The 18,034-nt window shown below is 45.8% G+C and overlaps 1 protein-coding gene across 4 annotated transcripts in view; it reads left to right on the top strand.

Moving 5' to 3' along the window:
• Positions 1-18,034, top strand: part of COL2A1 (collagen type II alpha 1 chain) — a 118,144-nt gene that overhangs the window by 34,927 nt on the left and 65,183 nt on the right. For all 4 annotated transcript variants that reach the window (XM_060252191.1, XM_060252193.1, XM_060252190.1 and 1 more), the window contains 4 exons: positions 2,224-2,277; positions 9,846-9,890; positions 11,113-11,166; positions 15,320-15,418. In XM_060252191.1, the coding sequence (XP_060108174.1) occupies positions 2,224-2,277; positions 9,846-9,890; positions 11,113-11,166; positions 15,320-15,418 (252 nt within the window). The remainder of the gene's footprint in view (positions 1-2,223; positions 2,278-9,845; positions 9,891-11,112; positions 11,167-15,319; positions 15,419-18,034) is intronic.

The raw sequence follows: 18,034 nt of genomic DNA, 5'->3' as shown, positions 1-18,034 counted from the left end.
AAGAAACAATTGCCCCAGAATGCCAGAAGAGGTCACTGTCAGTGCTGAGGGGGGTGGGGAACTGTGGTAAATTTATGCAGAGCCTGAGAGAATGAACTGTGGTCCATGGAGGCCCCTGGTTTGAATTCTGATTCTGCCACAAACTCACTATGTGGCCTTGGGCAATACACACTCTCTCTTGCCTCCTATCTGCAATACGGAGACAATAACTGGCCTACCTTATAGAGCCACTGCAAGGATTATGGCGAAATAATTTATGTGTAGTGCTTAGTATCCAAACCTGTATGAATACTAATATTAATCATGTTTATAACATTATCCATTCTGGACTTGGCGGTTGCCCTTTTTTTGAAGTGTACATGTAAATTGGGCATGAATGTGACAAATGTGTTTGGAACCATCACCAATTCCACAGTTGCTGTTGCTCTGCTCCTGGGCTTCTCCTTTCATCAGATCAAGTGATGGATTCCCCACCAGTTGCTGCACGGGTGCATTTTGACCCTCGGCTCCATCCAATTCTTCCCTGCGCCTTCCTGATTTGTAAAACAAGTTTGGGAAGGCACAGGGAGAACTGGAGGAAGCCACAGATCAAAATGCACCTGCGCAGCGACAGGTGGGGAATTGCTCACTTGATCTGACGAAAAGAGAAGCCCCGGGGTGGGGGGAGCAACTGCAACAGTGGAACTGTCTGCTATACGGGAACACTTATCCAATAGGGCCAGTTCATGTGTTATAAAGCCCTATCAGGCTTTGTTCTGGGAGTTCCATGCTTGGAACTTTCCTCCCAAGGCCATGGTGCATGGAAAAAGGGGACATGTCTCTCCCCCACTCCCATGTTATTTTCCTGACCTAAAACAGCCCCAGTGAGTCTCTGCCCTGTAAGGGAAACATGTATAATTGTCAGTACATATAAGTTTCCCCAGGAGGGCACATAGCAGCTTCTCAGGGCAATTTCAGGTTGGGAAGGTGGCATGAGGGGAGGATTTAAGCTTCCTTTCCCTGTACACCCCACTACAGTCAGCAGAACTGACCTTTCACCTCTGCTGGCATTCGATCCAGTCTGCATTAACATGGGGCTGTATGCATATGCAGGGCTGGTACCAGGGTTTTCCATGCCCCAAGCTAGGGGTACGCATGAGCCCACCACCCCTGCTCAGCCTCCTCGGGTCTGTGCTTCAGCACAGACCTGGAAGGGGCTGAGTTGGGACGACATCCGGCACATTTGCTTTACTCGGAGGTGTTTAGAGCTGCTCTGAGTGCCTCTGAGGCGAACAAATGTGCTGCCCCACCGCCCCTGCTCAGCCATCTCCCAGGTCTGTGCTGATACCAAAGCACAGAACTAGAAGGGACTGAGCAGGGATGATGGTATGGCGCATTTGCTTGGAGGCGCTTGAAGTGCTCTGAGTGCTTCTGAGGCAAGCACACAGGGGACGGTGTGACTCCCACCCTCTGCCCCCTGCCTCAGCAGCCAGGTGACCCCCTAGGCAGCTGCCTACCTGGCCTATTGGGTCACGCAGGCCCTATGTATGTGTGCAGTGCCTTTTTGTGGATAGAGCACTTCAAGGTGCCTTTTGCACGGTCTCAAACCAATGGGGTTTCTGCAATATCTAGATGCTGCATACACACCTGCGCACTCAAATGCTTGGTGGTGGAAAATGCCATCAAATCACAGCTGACTTACAGCGACCCCATAGGGTTTTCAAGGCAAGAGAGATTTAGAGGTGGTTTGCCATTGCCTGCCTCTGTGTAGCGACCTTGGAGTCTCTTGGTGGTCTCCCATCCAAGTATTAACCAGGGCTGACCCTGCTTAGCTAATAATTTTTATTATTATTATTATTATCATCATCATCATCATCACCTGGCATTGTGTGTAGAACAGCCAAGAGATCCTAAGATTGTCTGGTAGCCAGATCATTATGCATCACTAGGTGGTGAGCTAGATTTGTTTGTATGGGAAGAGACATTGTGTGGTTTGCAATTGCCTGCCTCTGCATCACAACCCTGGTATTACTTGGAGGTCACCCTTTCAAATACCAGCCAAGGTCGACCCTGCTTAGATTTTAAGATCTGATGAGACTGGGCTAGCCTGGGGCATCCAGGTCAGGTCTGTACCCACATGCTTGCTTGTGTGTTTTGGCAAGCTTCTGTAAAGTAGCAAAATAGGAGTCTTTTGCACACAGAAGGTTGCTCTCTATTCTGACTCTTATCCATGTCATTCCTTAGGGTCCTCGTGGTCTTCCGGGAGAGAGAGGACGTCCTGGTCCATCCGGTGCTGCTGTGAGTATGAATGTTCCTTAATGTTTCCGTTGTGGAAAAGGGGCCTGGTCTTTTGTGGCTACTGCGGAATTCACGGCAGAACCTGTGCTGTCAGTGGCAAAACCTCTCTCCCCTGCCATCCCCACCCTCTTCAGTGTGGCCTAACCTACCACCGGCGGGAACCAGATCATTTTGCTGCCTCCACATTCAAAGCTGAGCGAAATTAATGCATCACTGTGGCGGATGCACATATAGCACCTCTCTCCCAAGAGTGCAAGCGGCTGGCATGCTGTCAACAGCACTACCCTCTTAAGTGCAGAGCCCATGGCACTTGTGGCTCAGATTCCATTTCCCTCTTTTAGCCTGCAAAGGCTAGCACTGAAGAAGCGCTGCAGGGTAAAAGGGAAGTGGGCAAAGGAGACAACTGCAGGGCAAGTGAATGCAACTGGCACTGGAAGATCTCTTGGTTCCATTGATCTTGTAGTTGTATTCCACTCAGGGCTTTTTTTGGTAGAAAATGCCCAGCATGAATTGATTTGCATATTAGGCCACACCCCCTGATATCACCATTGTTTTGCTCAGGGCTTTTTTGGTAGAAAAAGCCCAGCAGGAGCTCATTTGCATATTAGGCCACACCCCCTGAAACCAAGCCAGCACGAGTTGTGTTCCTGCTCAAAAAAAGTCCTGGTTCCACTAGCTGTGCCATTTTCCTCTGGCATAAAGAAGCCTTCTTGCAGAGGCACCTCTGCTGGCAAAAGAGCCTCTTGCATCCAGGGAAGGTTCTTTGCCCTGTAGGGGGCACTGCCACTAGCCAAACTGATCCAAGCCCATGCCCGAAATAACCGATGATGCCCCAACACTGCCTGTAATCAGTCTTCCTTCTAGCTATTTTCTTTGGTAATGTGGGCTATAGTTTGACTCAAGCGACATGAATTTATCCAGACGACCTTTATTGTAGGTGTTAGAGATGCTTGTTCTGGTACCTAAAAGGGTGTTGTTATGCTTTGGGGCACAGGGCAATAACCTGCCTGTGTCTTAGCAGACTTGGAGAGCGTGAGCCTCTCCTGGAAACCAGTAGACAAGACATGGCTTTGTTGCATTGATCCTGGAGGGAGAAGGATAAACGCACCCTCTGCTGCCTAAGCACCGAGTGGAGCTCACACATCTGCTTTAAGTAGAACTCAGGACTTCTTGTCATGAATGGAAAGACTCCTCCTGCTCAGACAGGCTGTGACGAGGGCATGTTAATTGAACCTCAGGCAGACGCCCACCAGCTGCAAGCATGGGTGGATCTGGAGCCTTTGTTGGCACCAAAGTGGTAGGGGTCCTGATGCATCTGCAGGAAACTGTCACAGAGAGTGTGACTTTGCAGATGCTCTGTGCAGAGAGCAGCAAAACCGTAAATGTTTGCGTTTGCTTTGCTTCCGGGCTTAGTTGTTGGCTCACCAGGCAGTGCTTAGTAAAGCTGATTTGTAGCAAAGGGCTGTAGCAGGGGTGGCCAAACTTGCTTAACATAAGAGCCACGTAGAACAAACATCAGATGTTTGAAAGCCTCAGGACATGAATGTCAGATGTTTGAAAACCACGAGGGAGGGAGGAAGGAAGGAAGGAAAATAGATGTGAGAGGAGGGAGGGAGAGGTGGAAAGAAAGCAACTTTAACTGCATTCTCCAAGCTGCTGGCTGACTTGGCTTGGCGAAGTGATTTAAAAAGACAAAATGCCTTCTCCAAGCTGGCTGATGGGGTGATTGGGGCTTTGAGAAACACACAGTGTGTGTGAAAGAGCCACATGTGGCTCCCAAGCCACAGTTTGGCCACCCCTAGGCTGTAGGAAACCAATTCTCTAATTGGATCCTGGATGTAGCTTTTTAAATCTCTCACTAGCGCAGGAGTCCAGGCACCTGTGGAGGAAACAGGAGGGAGAAGGCAGAGGGCTGCCTTTTGTCCTGCAGGAGTTGGAGATTTGATGGGCAGTGTCTGGGAAGGAAAATAGTTGGCAATGGGAGGCAGTGCTTGTTAGCAAGGGTACAATGGTACACACTCAGCAGTGGTAAATACAGCTGTAAGGCTGGGTACATCATACAGCATTTAGGAAAACTGCAATGTTGCCCCATAGTGCTCAGATGTGTCATGGCAAAAACTACTGGGAGAGATGCATCGATATGTTGTAAAACAAAGCAGTAGCTACAGGCACAATCATGCACAGTTTAGCAAACGTGTAGGCTGAATACATCATGCCTGGGCACATTTCCAGCATTCCTTTCTTCCATCTCCAGAGATTTCAGCCTGTCATTTGAGACTGTAATAAATGTAGTGTGAAATTCCCTTTGCCCATTCATGGAGCACATGGGCACAACTTCTCTCTGGGGGAGAGGGGATTTGCTGGTGAAGCTCAGCAGGGAAACTCTAGCTTTGAGCTCCAAGTGTTTCTGCTTGTGCTAAGCCAGAATGTGGAGGGGAATTAAGCTGATCGGTAATAGTTTGTCTTGGTCCCTTGCAATACTCCCTCTAAGCTGTGGAGTCTTGTGAGCAGAAATTCTACTCTGTGGGATACTGGCATTAAAGTGGTGAGTTATTGCATAAATTAGGTTGCTCTGGGGCCATCCTTCCAGTTTGGTGTGATGGTTAAGTGCGGGGACTCTTATCTGGGAGAACAAGGTTTGATTCCCCACTCCTCCACTTGCAGCTGATGGAATGGCCTTGGGTCAGCCATAGCTCTTGTAGGAGCTGTCTTTGAAAAGGCAGCTGCTTTGAGAGCTCTCTCAGCCCCACTCACCTAACAGGATGTCTGTTGTGGGGGAAGGAGATAAAGGAGATTGTAAGCCACTCTGAGTCTGATTCAGAGAGAAGGGTGGGGTATAAATCTGCAGTCATCGTTGTCTTCTCTTTCTCCTTCTTCTCGAGTTAAGACAAAAATGTGTGAGCTAACTCATCTTAGAGGGAACACTGGTCCCTTGTTAGGCAAGCCTCCTTGAATAGGAATGAGTCCTCATTGCTGCTTCAAGGCTTGAGAGCCTGCCAGCAGGCCTGGAAAGGAAAACGTCCTGTCCCTTTAATTCATTCATTCATTAATTGCCATCAAGTTGCAGCAGATGTATGGTGACCCTGTAGGGTATTCAAAGCATGAGATGTTAGGGATAGCAGCCTCCATGTGGGACCCCAGAATTGCAACTCATCTCCAGACTACAGAGATCTGTTCCCCTGGAGAAAATGGATGATGGATTCTATGGCTTTGTATCCCTGTCCTCCCCAGGCTCCATTCCCAAATCTCCAGGAGTTCCCCAGCCTCGATTTGGCTATGTTCAGGGGTGGAATTCTAGCAGGAGCTCCTTTGCATATTAGGCCACACACCCCTGATATAGCCAATCCTCCAAGAGCTTGCAAGGCTCTTTTTTGTAAGCTCTTGGAGGATTGGCTACATCAGGGGTGTGTGGCCTAATATGCAAAGGAGCTCCTGCTAGAATTCCACCCCTGGCTCTGCTACTCCTCCATCCCTCACTGGTGGCCAGGGGAGACCTGGCAACCCTACCTACAGAAGTGCCATTGACTGCCTCTGCAACCCAGTTATTCTTTGCTGGTTTCCCATCCAAATGCTGTCCAGGGCCAGCCCTGCTTAGCTTCTGAGATCTGATGAGATCGGGCTAGCCTGGGCTATCCAAGTCAGGTTAATACAGGTCGTTATTAACCAGGTGATGTTATTTACCTCCATGCCACAGAGAGCTTCAGCTGCCCATTTCTACATTGTAAGCCTCTGTTAAAGGAGCAGAACATTTTTCTCTCTGTCTGTCTGGCAGTCTCTGAGCAGCCAGGAGAAGGGGCAATTTCTTCTTTCCTCCAAGATGTTGTTGGAGGCATCTCTTTATAATAATTTATTAGTTACGTTTTGCATAGAAGTTCCTCGATAGTTTCTCATGATTAAGTACAACCTGTGTTGAAATCTATTAAAATACCATTTGTCCTTGTTAGAAACATCGATTAGCAATAAGGTGCCATCTGTTAAGTGTGGCTCTTCCTAGCACCCAGTTCAGTACAGGGTTTCATCCTTGTATGTCTGGTTACAGTAAAGTTACCTGCTGATTGTATACTTTCTTTGTGGCCTAGGGTTGCCAGCCCTCTGGGAGCTTTTGGCAGTGGGGCAAGGGTGATGTAGTGGCACAAGACTCTGTAACATCAGTTCAGGGTATGTACCAAGAAGTGACATTGTGCTGATTCTCTAGGAATTTCCCATAGACGTTTTACCATAGAGATTTGGGAAATGACTGGAGTTTCGACACAATACCATGATGTCAATATACCGTGATGTCAATACCGGGAATGTAACCAAAAGTGACGTCACAGCATTGTCATGCTGCTGCTTTTTAAATATTGCCTCCTATTGCTCCTCCAAGAAGTTGAGAGCCCAGCACAGGAAGCCTCTAGCTATAGCGGGAGACCTAGCTATCATAATGTGGCCTCTATACACACAGAGGGCTTTTTTTGTAGCAGGAACTCCTTTGCATATTAGGTCACATACCCTTGATGTAGCCAATCTTCCAAGAGCTTACAGGGCTCATTATAGGACCTACTGTAAGCTCTTGTAGGATTGGCTACATCAGGAGAGCCAGTTTGGTGTAGTGGTTAAATGTGCGGACTCTTATCTGGGAGAACCGGGTTTGATTCCCCACTCCTCCACTTGCACCTGCTGGAATGGCCTTGGGTCAGCCATAGCTCTGGCAGAGGTTGTCCTTGAAAGGGCAGCTACTGTAAGAGCCCTCTCCAGCCCCACCCACCTCACAGGGTGTCTGTTGTGGGGAGGAAGATAAAGGAGATTGTGAGCTGCTCTGAGACTCTTCGGAGTGGAGGGCAGGATATAAATCCAATATCTTCTTCTTCAGGGGTGTGTGGCCTAACATGCAAAGTAGTTCTGGCGACAAAAAAAGCCCTGCACACATCCTACCTGGCCCCCTGTTCAATCCAAAGCCATGTGCATCTGCTTTACCTGATAAAAGTCACTGTGCTATAACGGTTCATGTTGGGACCTGGGACAGTAGGACTCAGATCCCCATTTGTGATGAAACTGGGACCGATTTTGCACTCACCCTACACTGCTCTGACGTTCCTCTTTTCAGCGGGGCATCCTTCCGATTTCCCACTATCTGCCCCAGGGCTTCAGCTTGTGTCGCTGTTTTTGCAAGGCAAAGAGAAACCGGTTTTTAGTTGCCAATTCTGACCTGGGAAATCCCTGGAGATTTGGGAGTTGAGCCTGCAAGGGGGGGCGGGACTTGAGGAGGTGTTTCATCTGGAATCTCTGGTATACCATAGAGTCTGCTCTCTGAAGCCCCCAGGTGAAACTGATCTCTGCAGCTGGGAAATCAGTTGTAACTTCTGGGAGGACTCCAGGCCCCATCTGGAGGTTGGGAATGGCATTCTTCCCCTCCCCATGACCTGAGATCTTGTAACCACAGAGACTGAACCTGGGACTCTTTGCCTGCAAAGCATGGGCTCAGCCTCTGAACGATGGTTTTTAATTTTGTTGATCAAATACCTGGTGCCATTCTCTCGAGCGCTTTTTCCCTTTGAGCAGCCTTGCTTCTTTCCTTTTTCCACTGAACTCTCTGGCTGGCTGGCTGGCTGCCTGGGATGCAAGTGAGTCTGCCAGGCAATTAGTCTTTGGTTACAGGAGGGCAAGGGTGTCAGACCATTAGCATCGGAGGCTGTTTTATCACAGAGTTCCCCTCAGGAGGCCCTTCTCAGGATTCTTGCATGGTTGTGAGATTAGAACCGTGAGGCAAGAAACTTCACCCTCTCTGTAGTTGTCCTGGGGAACTTTCTGGTGCACCCCCTTCATAGGCCTTTGAATGGATTAGAAAAGCTTTTCATTGCTAACTGGAGTTTGATGGATCACAGGAACTGTGCCCCTTCCTTTATATTTGGATTTTATTACTAATGCTTGAGTCTTAAGGGGAATGACCAGAGTTATGACTGAGGAAGGTTAACTTCCACACCTCCTCCCACCCAATGCAGCCTTCTGTGCCCCATTAATATTGCGCTCCTGCAGGTCACTGGATCCCTAGGAACTGTGTGGGGCAAAGTAGGAGCCTGCAGGAAGATAATCCACAAATCTACCCGCCATTCTGCTGTTGTGCTGACAGAACAGCCCCAGAGGTTCTAAGCGGGGCAAACAGCAGCATTCCCTGTGGTGGGGTAGCGGCCAGGACCCAGAGCTTCTGGTGGGGCCCACTGCCCCCCCACCTGCCTTTTCCCAACCTGCTGCCCAGGGCCGGATTAACAATTAGGCCAAGTAGGCACTGGCCTATGGGCCCCCATGCCTTTAGGGGCCCTGGACCAGCTCCCCACCCTCAGTTTCCCCCCTGTTTGCAGCCCTCAGAGCCTGCACGCACAGCCAGCAACTGAGCTGCTGTTTGCCCAACTTCACTGGTGCGGCTGCTGCTGGTAAAGTCGCCAGGTTTGCCTCTCTCTGCCTCTCCCCCGCAGCTTTGTCAAAGGGGCTTTTGAGAAGGTGCCTGCAGGCTGCAGTGGGGGCCGTGGGCAGTGGGGTGGGCACTCTGACATAATTTGCAAGGGTCCCCCAAGATTTTGACTGTCTAGGGGCCTCCACAGGGTTTAATTTGGCACTGCTGCCACCAACACTCCTGGCTACACCTGTTGCCCTGTAGCACTGCGGGGAGCATGTACAGGTGATGCATAGCAGTGGTGTTCATAGCAGTACCTGTGGCAGTGCTCCAAACCACATGCATTGCCCAGCGCAGTTGGAGAAAGGACATCCAGGAGAGCATAGGCAATGGGAGACCCTGCAAACAGGTTCTGGAAGGATACTCAGGTGGGTGGGGCGCATATGTGGGCAGGAAGGGAGGCTCAAGTTGGGAACTTGATTGTGGGCAGAGGAGGGGAAGGGGATGCTGGTCATTTTCTATGTGCGTTCCCCAAAAATACTTGGAATGAGCCATGTATCCAAGCTTCACTTATGCTGGTCTTTAGGTAACATATTCAGTTACTGGCATTGCTATTGTTTTTATCTTATTGTTTGCTTTTATTATTATTATTTTTGTGCACCTGGAAGTCATGGTGACCTCTGGTGACTGACCCCTAAAGGGGGCTGGGAGAATATTCAAGGAGGTGGCTGAATAAGCCTGTCCCCACCTCCTGACTGGGTATTTCAAAGATAGTCTCCCATCCACGTACTAATCACAGTTGACCCTGCTTAGCTTCCAAGGTCTGAGGAGATTAGGTAGGCCTGCGCTATGCAAGTCAGAGCTATTTTATTGTTTGTATTTTGTGTATTAGTCTTCAGTGTTTTATGGGGGTTTTTGTAAAAAAAATTAAAACATGATTTTATCAAAACTTGGATAGTTTTATGGAGAAAGTATGTATAGAAAGGTGAACATAAACAGACCTTACAAGACAAATATGAGGTTTTGCCACTGAAGGTACACCGGGTGGTGACCCTTGGAACTGCCAGTATTTTATGTTCCTCTACATTAGCATGTGCCTTCAAATGCACACGGGTGATATACTGACACTTTAAGGATTTTCTAAGACAGCCTGCTGCTTGCTTTTCTGACTCCTGTCTCCTCCCCCCCCCCCCTGCAGGGTGCTCGTGGCAATGATGGTCTTCCTGGCCCAGCTGGCCCACCTGTAAGTAAATTTTCTTTCTAAAAAAACTATTCTTCCTATTAACTCATTTTCCTTTGCAATTAAAACTATGTATCATGTATTAACTGTATTATTGTTGAAATGCCAGGCATAGGTATGTATTTTTTAAAAAATTAGTGTATGGGAACAAATGTATGTTTAATTTATTTATTCTATATTTATTTATTCTATAATTTATATCCCGCCCTTCCCACAAAGTGGCTCAGGGCGGCTCACAACAACGACAAAACAATAAACAAGGTACAAAGTTAATACATTTAAAAGTCAAAACATTTAAAAAACCTAAAAACCTTAAAATCTTAACATTAAAACTATCCAGTATATTTCACTAAAATCTGATAAGCTACATTTATCTAGTCGGCATAAGCTAATCGGAAGAGGGTTGTCTTACAGGCCCTGCGGAACTGAGTAAGATCCCACAGGGCCCTCACCTCTTTGACTGAGTAAGATCCCGCAGGGCCCTCACAATTGAACAAATGTATACAACAGCATTTTAAAAATAGATGAAAACAGATATTGTCCATAATGTTTGGGCAGCATGGGCAAGTAAAGCAGAATATTAAATCAGATGACTGGCCAGTAGTCCATCAGTCTTGCACATTGTGTGAGCAGGCCCCTAGCAAGTTCTGTTTTGTACTTATGTGAGGCAGCCTAAGAGTTGCTTTGTTTTATATATCAGTTTATATCCCTCCTTTCTGCTCAAAAAGAACACCCAAGATAGCTGACATACAAAGCATCCCAGCATAGTATGAACAAAGCGTCAACTCAGTTATGAACCAAACATGGGATGCAGCTGATCAAGTGTAAAGCTCAGCCCTCAGGCAAAACTAAACATAGCACCATCCACAGGTCTAAACTGTGGACGCCACCACAGTTTTAAAGAAATTGAAGAATGCTGTGAGAGCCTAATCCCTGCAGTGCAACAGGCTGCGACATTCTTGTTCTACTCTTGTTATTTCTGTATTACAAGCTTGACCAAAGTATTGAATCTGGGTCAGAAAAAGTAACATCACCTTGCCTTGTGTTTCTTATCTGTAACAACTGGATCCTAAATGAAGTTTCCGTGCTTGTTAGAATTCAAAAATGTGCTGTAGGATTGTGGTGCACTTTGTGCCCTGAACTTTCTTTAGCGATCCTTTGTAATTAAAAGGATTTTGCTCTGCTGTCATCTAACTGATTGAAACATTTTTTTTTCTTTGTTCAGGGACCTGTTGGCCCTGCTGGAGCTCCAGGTTTCCCCGGTGCACCAGGTGCAAAGGTAAGTAGCGCTCCAAGATCAAATTAATCTTTCTTCTGCCTCAGGCTGGTGAGTTCTGCATTTCCCTCCCTCCCCTAACAATATTAAAGCAACTGTGGGAATCCCACCTCCCCTCTGAATACTCGACTGCCACTGTGGGAAGGTTAGAACCATTTCATCAGGTTTTCCTGCCTGAGAAGTAAGAAAATTACAGGAAAATTCACAACTAAGAAAGCTTGTGCATACATGTCTGGAAGCTTGTGAATGCAGAAAGAAGCACAGAAGGGACTGAAAATGGACCAGCTGAGATACAGAATATAGAAAAAGGAAAGGAAAAATTTCTTAGGGGAAAGAGAACTGGGTGGATTGTGGGGACAGAAACACAGGAAAGTCTAGAAATCAAGAGTGCCAAAATGTTCAGTCTTGAAACAGCTTCATATTGCACATCTCTCTCTCTTTTTTAAAAATGTATTTTTGTGTGTGTGCGTGCATGCCTGGAAGTTATGGCTGACTTCTGGTGACCCTTAATGAGACTATGTCAACGACGTTCAGATAGATGGCTCTATTCCCTTCCTCTGCATCCTGGCCCTGGTATTCCTTGGAAATCTCCCATCCAGTCAGCCCTGTGTTGCTTCTGAGATCTGAGGAGATTGGACTTGCCTGGGCTATCCAGGTCAGGGCAAATCTCTTGAAATTAAAATCCATTGACTGCCGGTAGACTTCATCTCTGAAATTTTCTTCAGAGTATTTTGATTAATAATTTTGTCCTGTATATTAAAAAGGAGATTGAATTTTTATTGTTCTCAGTTATTGGGGTGAGGAAATTACATTCCACTTAATTCCAGTCTACAGTTTGGCTGTCCAGTTGGGTTTTCAAATTGGGATAGAGTGTAGGGATGTGATAGAGTACAGTACTGTAGAATTGAGGAGACCTCAAAACTGACTGTTTTCCTAACTGATGAAACCCACACTTCCCCCTAAATGAGAACTCCTATTGGCATAATTTGCTATAGGGCTCTTTAAAATGTTCGTGCCCTTTAGGAATACTCTTGAGTTGAAAAATGAATAATTGGCTTGATCTTCACCAGCTCCATAAAAATCTAGGGTGGCCTATTCTTCCTCCTGCCAGCATGGAAATTGGATCACCATAGTTGAGTCACTACAGTAGTTGGGTCTGATTGAGTAGTTGGGAAGAGGTAGCAGGAGGAAGCAGTGTATACTGCACTGGAGCAGTTTGGGCTTCCACTTCTCTAGGATTGCCAATTCTGCTTTTGGAAATTCCTGAAGAAATGAGGCAGCTCAGTGAGGGTGTGGTATCAGTCTGGTTTCTCATAGACTCTTGGTATACCATGAAGTCATAGAATCATGGAGTTGGAAGGGACCTCCAGAATCATCTAGTCCAATGCCCTGCACAATGCAGGAAACCCACAAGTCTGCCCCTCTGAAGCTGCCATTTCTTCCAGGGGCACTGATCTCTGTAGTCTCAAGATCATGCGTGATTTCAGGAGAACTCTAAATTTCACCTTGAGGTTCCTGACCCAAGTCTTTTCATACTGCTTTCCACGCAGTCTTACCAGTGTATTTCTTAGGTAACATATTGAGTGCTCTGTGGTTAGGAAAGAAACCTGAAGTCAGCTGTGAAACCTGTACAGGAAGGTCTGAAATATACATGCTATCCGGAGAACTATGACATTTTAAAGACCCACAAGTACTATTGTGCTTTTAGGGAAACTGAGATTGGATCTGGTGTAAGGATTGTGAGCATCCTCTGTTGACAATATGTTCGGGCATTCTTTAGGAAACAGAGAAAATCTCGATTTTAGAGTGCTATAGGAGAGGACTGAGCTTTCAGTTGTAGGAGGCATGAGATTCAACAAGGCTTAAAGGCCTACCCTTTTGTATGTTCAAGATCAAATTGCAAAATAAAAAAAGTAGTGGGGTTTAGGAACGTAGATCAGAATAATAGATTTGTGCCTTTGGTATGCATACCTCCTACAAAGGCCTATTTAAGTGTGTGTACTTTTAAAAATAGATCGTTGAACTATTAGCCAGACATAAAAAAAGGCTGGACAACCCTCATTGCTTTTCCTAAATGATCCCTCTGACTGTTTTTTCTGCTCACATGTAAGCTTGAACTGTGACTATGAAGATATGTGGGAAATCTCGAAGCCTCTGGTCTTGGATGTTGCCAAAGAAACATGGCCTCCTGAATTTCCATTTCCCAATCACTCCTCCTTTCAGCTGGCGGTGCTTCTTATAACCTTTAGAGATGGAACTCACTCCCCCCCCCCCATCCTGCATGCTTTTATGCGGCCTTTCAGATGTTAGATGATGCAGCAATCAGCTGATTGTGGGAGCCATGGGCATTCAATGGGAGAATGCTCCCTTGGTAAGGGCTGAAGTCCTACTCAGTTTAAATATCACCCAGGCAATAGAAATGGGTGATGGTAAAATTCTGACTGGCTTCAGGCCAGGGGGCATTCTGCCATGGATTGAATGGAAGCTCAAATTTTGTCCAGAGAGGTCAGGGCCATCAGATAATCAACTGCTCTGGCAGTTCTCCTCCCTTGGAGACATTAGCAGCCCTAACGCTAAATGCTCCCTATTTCAGCATATCTGGTTTCCTTAATGTGGGGTCTGTGAGGGCAAGGAGAAAAAGAGAGAGAGAGAGGCCTTCCTTTGGGAATTCCCATTGCCAGCGGTATATGGCTTCAGGTTGCTAATTCCCCCCCATGAGTGGTTTCTACGGTTACCAGACAGTGAAGAGGCTGTGTGTGTATGTGTGTTGAGAGGGAACTGAGGCCTTTTGTGGAATGTCTGACAGGAATTGACAATGGCCTTTCAATAACAATCAGTGTCCTCATTATAAAAAGATGGAGGAGAGGCTTTCTGAGTTGAGGGAGAATACTGCTACTTGCCATAGTAAGATGAGGCTGGGGAGGAGAGAGAAGTAGAAGGAAGGAAGGAAGATGAAAATTAATGTTTCACTTTTGATGGATGATAAGACAGAATAGATGGGGAGAAGTTAAATAATTTACTCTAACAAAAAAAATTACCAGCTCAGAATGACACAAAGGAGCAGTCGATGTTCTATGTAGTGCAACTTAATATTTTGTCTTTGGCTAAATTAGCAGTAGTAGGAAATAGCAGCAATAGCTGAAGTAAAATTAGGGTTACCATATTTTGAAAAGGAAAAAAGAAGACACATTTCCTGACAGAATTAATATCTGACTTTTGTACAGAACACAGAGTAGGAACTTCAGACCCAAATTGTGTAATCCTTAAGATGCACTTTAATACTACAGGTTTAGAGTTACTCTGACATCTGTAATTTTGGGGGCAACCTTGATATCAAAGATAGGTTTTGAGGAAAGACATTACATGTTAAAAAGCACAAGTAAGGAGTATGTAACTTTGAAAAACAGTGTAATCTGGGGAGCTATCTTTATGTGCTACCACCAAAATACTTCCTGAAGTTTTTGCAGTGCTGGGGGTAAAAATGAGGGGATGCTGTGAGAAATCTGGAAGTCTGGTGACACTAGAACATGAGCCTGATACCATGTCTCAGATATCTTCACATCCCCTTGCCTCATTTGTTTGGTAGCAAGAATCCATCCTGGATTTTGATAGCAACTGAGCTGATGCATTGTGCTAGTTTTAGAACAGATTTACTAGTTGTACTTTTTGCCTCTGGAATAACAATCTGTTTGATAGCTCAGCATATCTTTACACATGTTACTCTATTAGAACTCTTGATTTGCCAACTCAAGTGGCAGGTTATACACCAGGCTGTATTGGTGAGGTAAACTAAAAGGTGACCAGGGGCAGTAGAATCATAGTGGAAATCCTGTTTCAGACACTGTTTAAATCTTTGAGCACTTGATCAAATATATCTTTTGAAGAAGTGCCACACTATTGACCAAATCCTGGATATTTACTATAAGAACTGGCTTTGTACCAACTCAGACCACTCATTCGTCTAGCCAGTAATTAATATTGTTTGTGGCTGGGATTGGCTCTCTGAAATTGTGAGCTTAAGGTCTTTCCCGTTTGGTTATGTATTTTTGTTGCCACACTGCTGGACTGCAGACTTGAGTGTTCATAGTAAGGTCTTTTAGGGTCCTAATGACCACTGCTGGGATGTTTCCTTCATGTTCTCTCCATCTCTTTGCAGGGTGAAGCTGGCCCCACTGGTGCTCGTGGCCCCGAGGGCGCTCAAGGATCCCGAGGTGAATCTGGAAGCCCCGGCTCACCTGGACCTGCGGGAGCTCCAGTAAGTATCTGGTGCTCCAAACAAGAACCGGAACCACACCTAGCCCTTGTGGGGTGGAGGTGTACAAAAACTGTGTGGCTTGATTAGTCCAGAATAAAAAGACTTCTCAGGCTGTACTGAACATTATTCTGACATTCTCTAATACCATGTTATGCAAAAGATGGGCATCCTTTTTCTTTTTGCGTTGAAATAATCCATGCAATCAGACCATAAAAGGCTCTCCATTATTTGGCTGGGTCTGTGTTTCACAGGACATGCAGAATAGTGATGGCTCCAGCTTTGGGTGTGTAATTATCAGGATCTTCTTTGTGGTTGGCTAGGCTTAGAAATTTTGAAGGTAGCAGGAAAAGAGGAAGCCCCAACATGAGATGGATTGGCTCAAGCAAGGAAGCCATGACCTTCAGTTTGCAAGACCAGAGCAAGTCTATTAACTATAGGAGTTCATAGGGTCACCATAAGTCTGAAGTAACTTGACAGTACCTCTCTCTCTCTCTCTCTCTCTCGCTAATACAGGGGTGACACTCACTCACTCACTCACACACAGAGACACTCTAATAGCGTAGATATAAACTTTATAAAAGACACAGGCAAACACAATTAAAGATTTTTTTAAAAAAACTTAAAAGTGAAATATGCTTAAAAGTTTAGCACTCTTGTAATATTTTGTTACCAAGGAGCCCCATGGCGCAGAGTAAAGCTGCAGTACTGCAGTCGAAGCTCTCTGCTCATGACCTGAGTTCGATCCTGGCCGAAGTTGGGTTCAGATAGCTGGCTCAAGGTTGACTCAGCCTTCCATTCTTCTGAGGTTGGTAAAATGAGTATCCAGCTTGCTGGGGGGAAAGTGTAGATGAGTGGAGAAGGCAATGGCAAACCACCCTGTAAAAAGTCTGCCATGAAAATGTTGTGATGCAGCATCACCCCAGAGTTGGAAATGACTGATGCTTGCACAAGGGACTACCTTTACCTTTAAAATTTTTTTTGTTTATTTAGCAGTCTCTGATAACTGATACCTCTTGCTCTGAATTATTGCATCAGAATCTGGAGACAGTGTCTGAGCTGTAGTAATCTTATGCTATTCAGGTGTTGTTCAGGTGTGTACCTGTAAGTTGCAAACCTACTTTTGATTTACTGACATTCATTACAGAAATCTTATGGCCATTGCTTTGAGCCTAAGACTCAGAGGAACATATGAAATGGCTTGGCATTGCAAAGTTTTGTATATAAGTTGCTTCATGTGCTGGTCAGCCAATGTAGAAAATAGAGGCTTTGCTCTGTAGATTAATTGAGCAAGCCTAGCAAAGCAAGCTTTGCAAGAGAGGGAGAAGGAAGCAAGAGAGAGAGAAGGAAGCAGATGATAGTGAGTTGCTCATGAGCCTGATAGGAGCCCTCTGGAGGCCTGATCTGGCCCACGGGCTGCATGTTGACACCCCTGCACTAACACATCCCCCTCTTAGCAAGCAGGGGAATCACTCCACCTTGTAGTTTACCCTACCTGATCAAAGTGTATCAAAGTATTTAGCCAATGGCAGAAATTGCACTGGTCTTTAGTAGACACTTCTTTCAACAGTACTTCAGTTGCTCTTTCTTGATTCCTGGTTTTCCATCCACAGGCATATGCATGCTGAAATGTTGCCTGCTTTCCCAGCTGCTTCTGATTTTGTAAGCCACTGCAGATCCCTGTTGGGGAGTAAAGCAGGGTATAAATATCTAAATAGATCAAAGTAATACATTATGTCACTAGACATTCCCAGACACTTCCACACCTTGTTGTATGTAGTCCCCTGTGCAAGCACTGAGTCATTACCGACCCATGGGGTGACATCACATCATGACATTTTCTTGGAAGACTTTTTATGGGGTGGTTTGCCATTGCCTTCCCCAGTCATCTACACTTTACCCCTGGCAAGCTGGATACTCATTTTACTGACCTCGGAAGGATGGAAGGCTGAGTTAACCTTGAGTTGGCTGCCTAAACCCAGCTTCCACCGGGATCAAACTCAGGTGATGAGCAGAGCTTGGACTGCAGTACTACAGTTTATCACTCTGTACCACGGGGTTGTAAGCGCAAGGCATACAACTAGGTGTAATTGTAGAAGTCTGCCAGCAGATGGCAGTGCATAGCTAGTTTCTTTACTGTTTTTCTCTGTTGGAATCGGGTGTATATTAAAGAACCTGAGGAAGGTGTTGAACTGTAATTCGAGACTCCACCTGCCAACATGTCCTTGCAAAGTCTGATATACACAAAAATACATCTATTCACAAGTAGACATGTAGTCACTAGATGCCCTGGCGTTCTGTTGGCCCACATTATCAAAAGAATTTTCACTCCTTCTTGTCTTTGGATAGGTAGCAGCCAATGTGTTAGAAATGGCAGGCATTTTTTAGAAGTTTGGGATAGGAAGCAAGGTGGCCATACTTGTTATGATAGACTGGGAGTAAGTCTAGACAGATAAACTTTGGGCTTTGCTATGGTATGTATGGGATTATTCTCTGTAGTGTACTTTATAAGAGAATTAATCCAGCCAGAGTCCAGATTCTGATGTAATTATTATGAACCACAGGGCAAGGTGGGATATACATGCTTTAATAACATTAATAAGTAAAAATGATTATAAC

This window comes from Heteronotia binoei, chromosome 13, assembly GCF_032191835.1.
Source record: "Heteronotia binoei isolate CCM8104 ecotype False Entrance Well chromosome 13, APGP_CSIRO_Hbin_v1, whole genome shotgun sequence".
NCBI classification, from domain to species: domain Eukaryota; kingdom Metazoa; phylum Chordata; class Lepidosauria; order Squamata; family Gekkonidae; genus Heteronotia; species Heteronotia binoei.
This window is presented reverse-complemented; position numbering and strand designations above follow the sequence as displayed.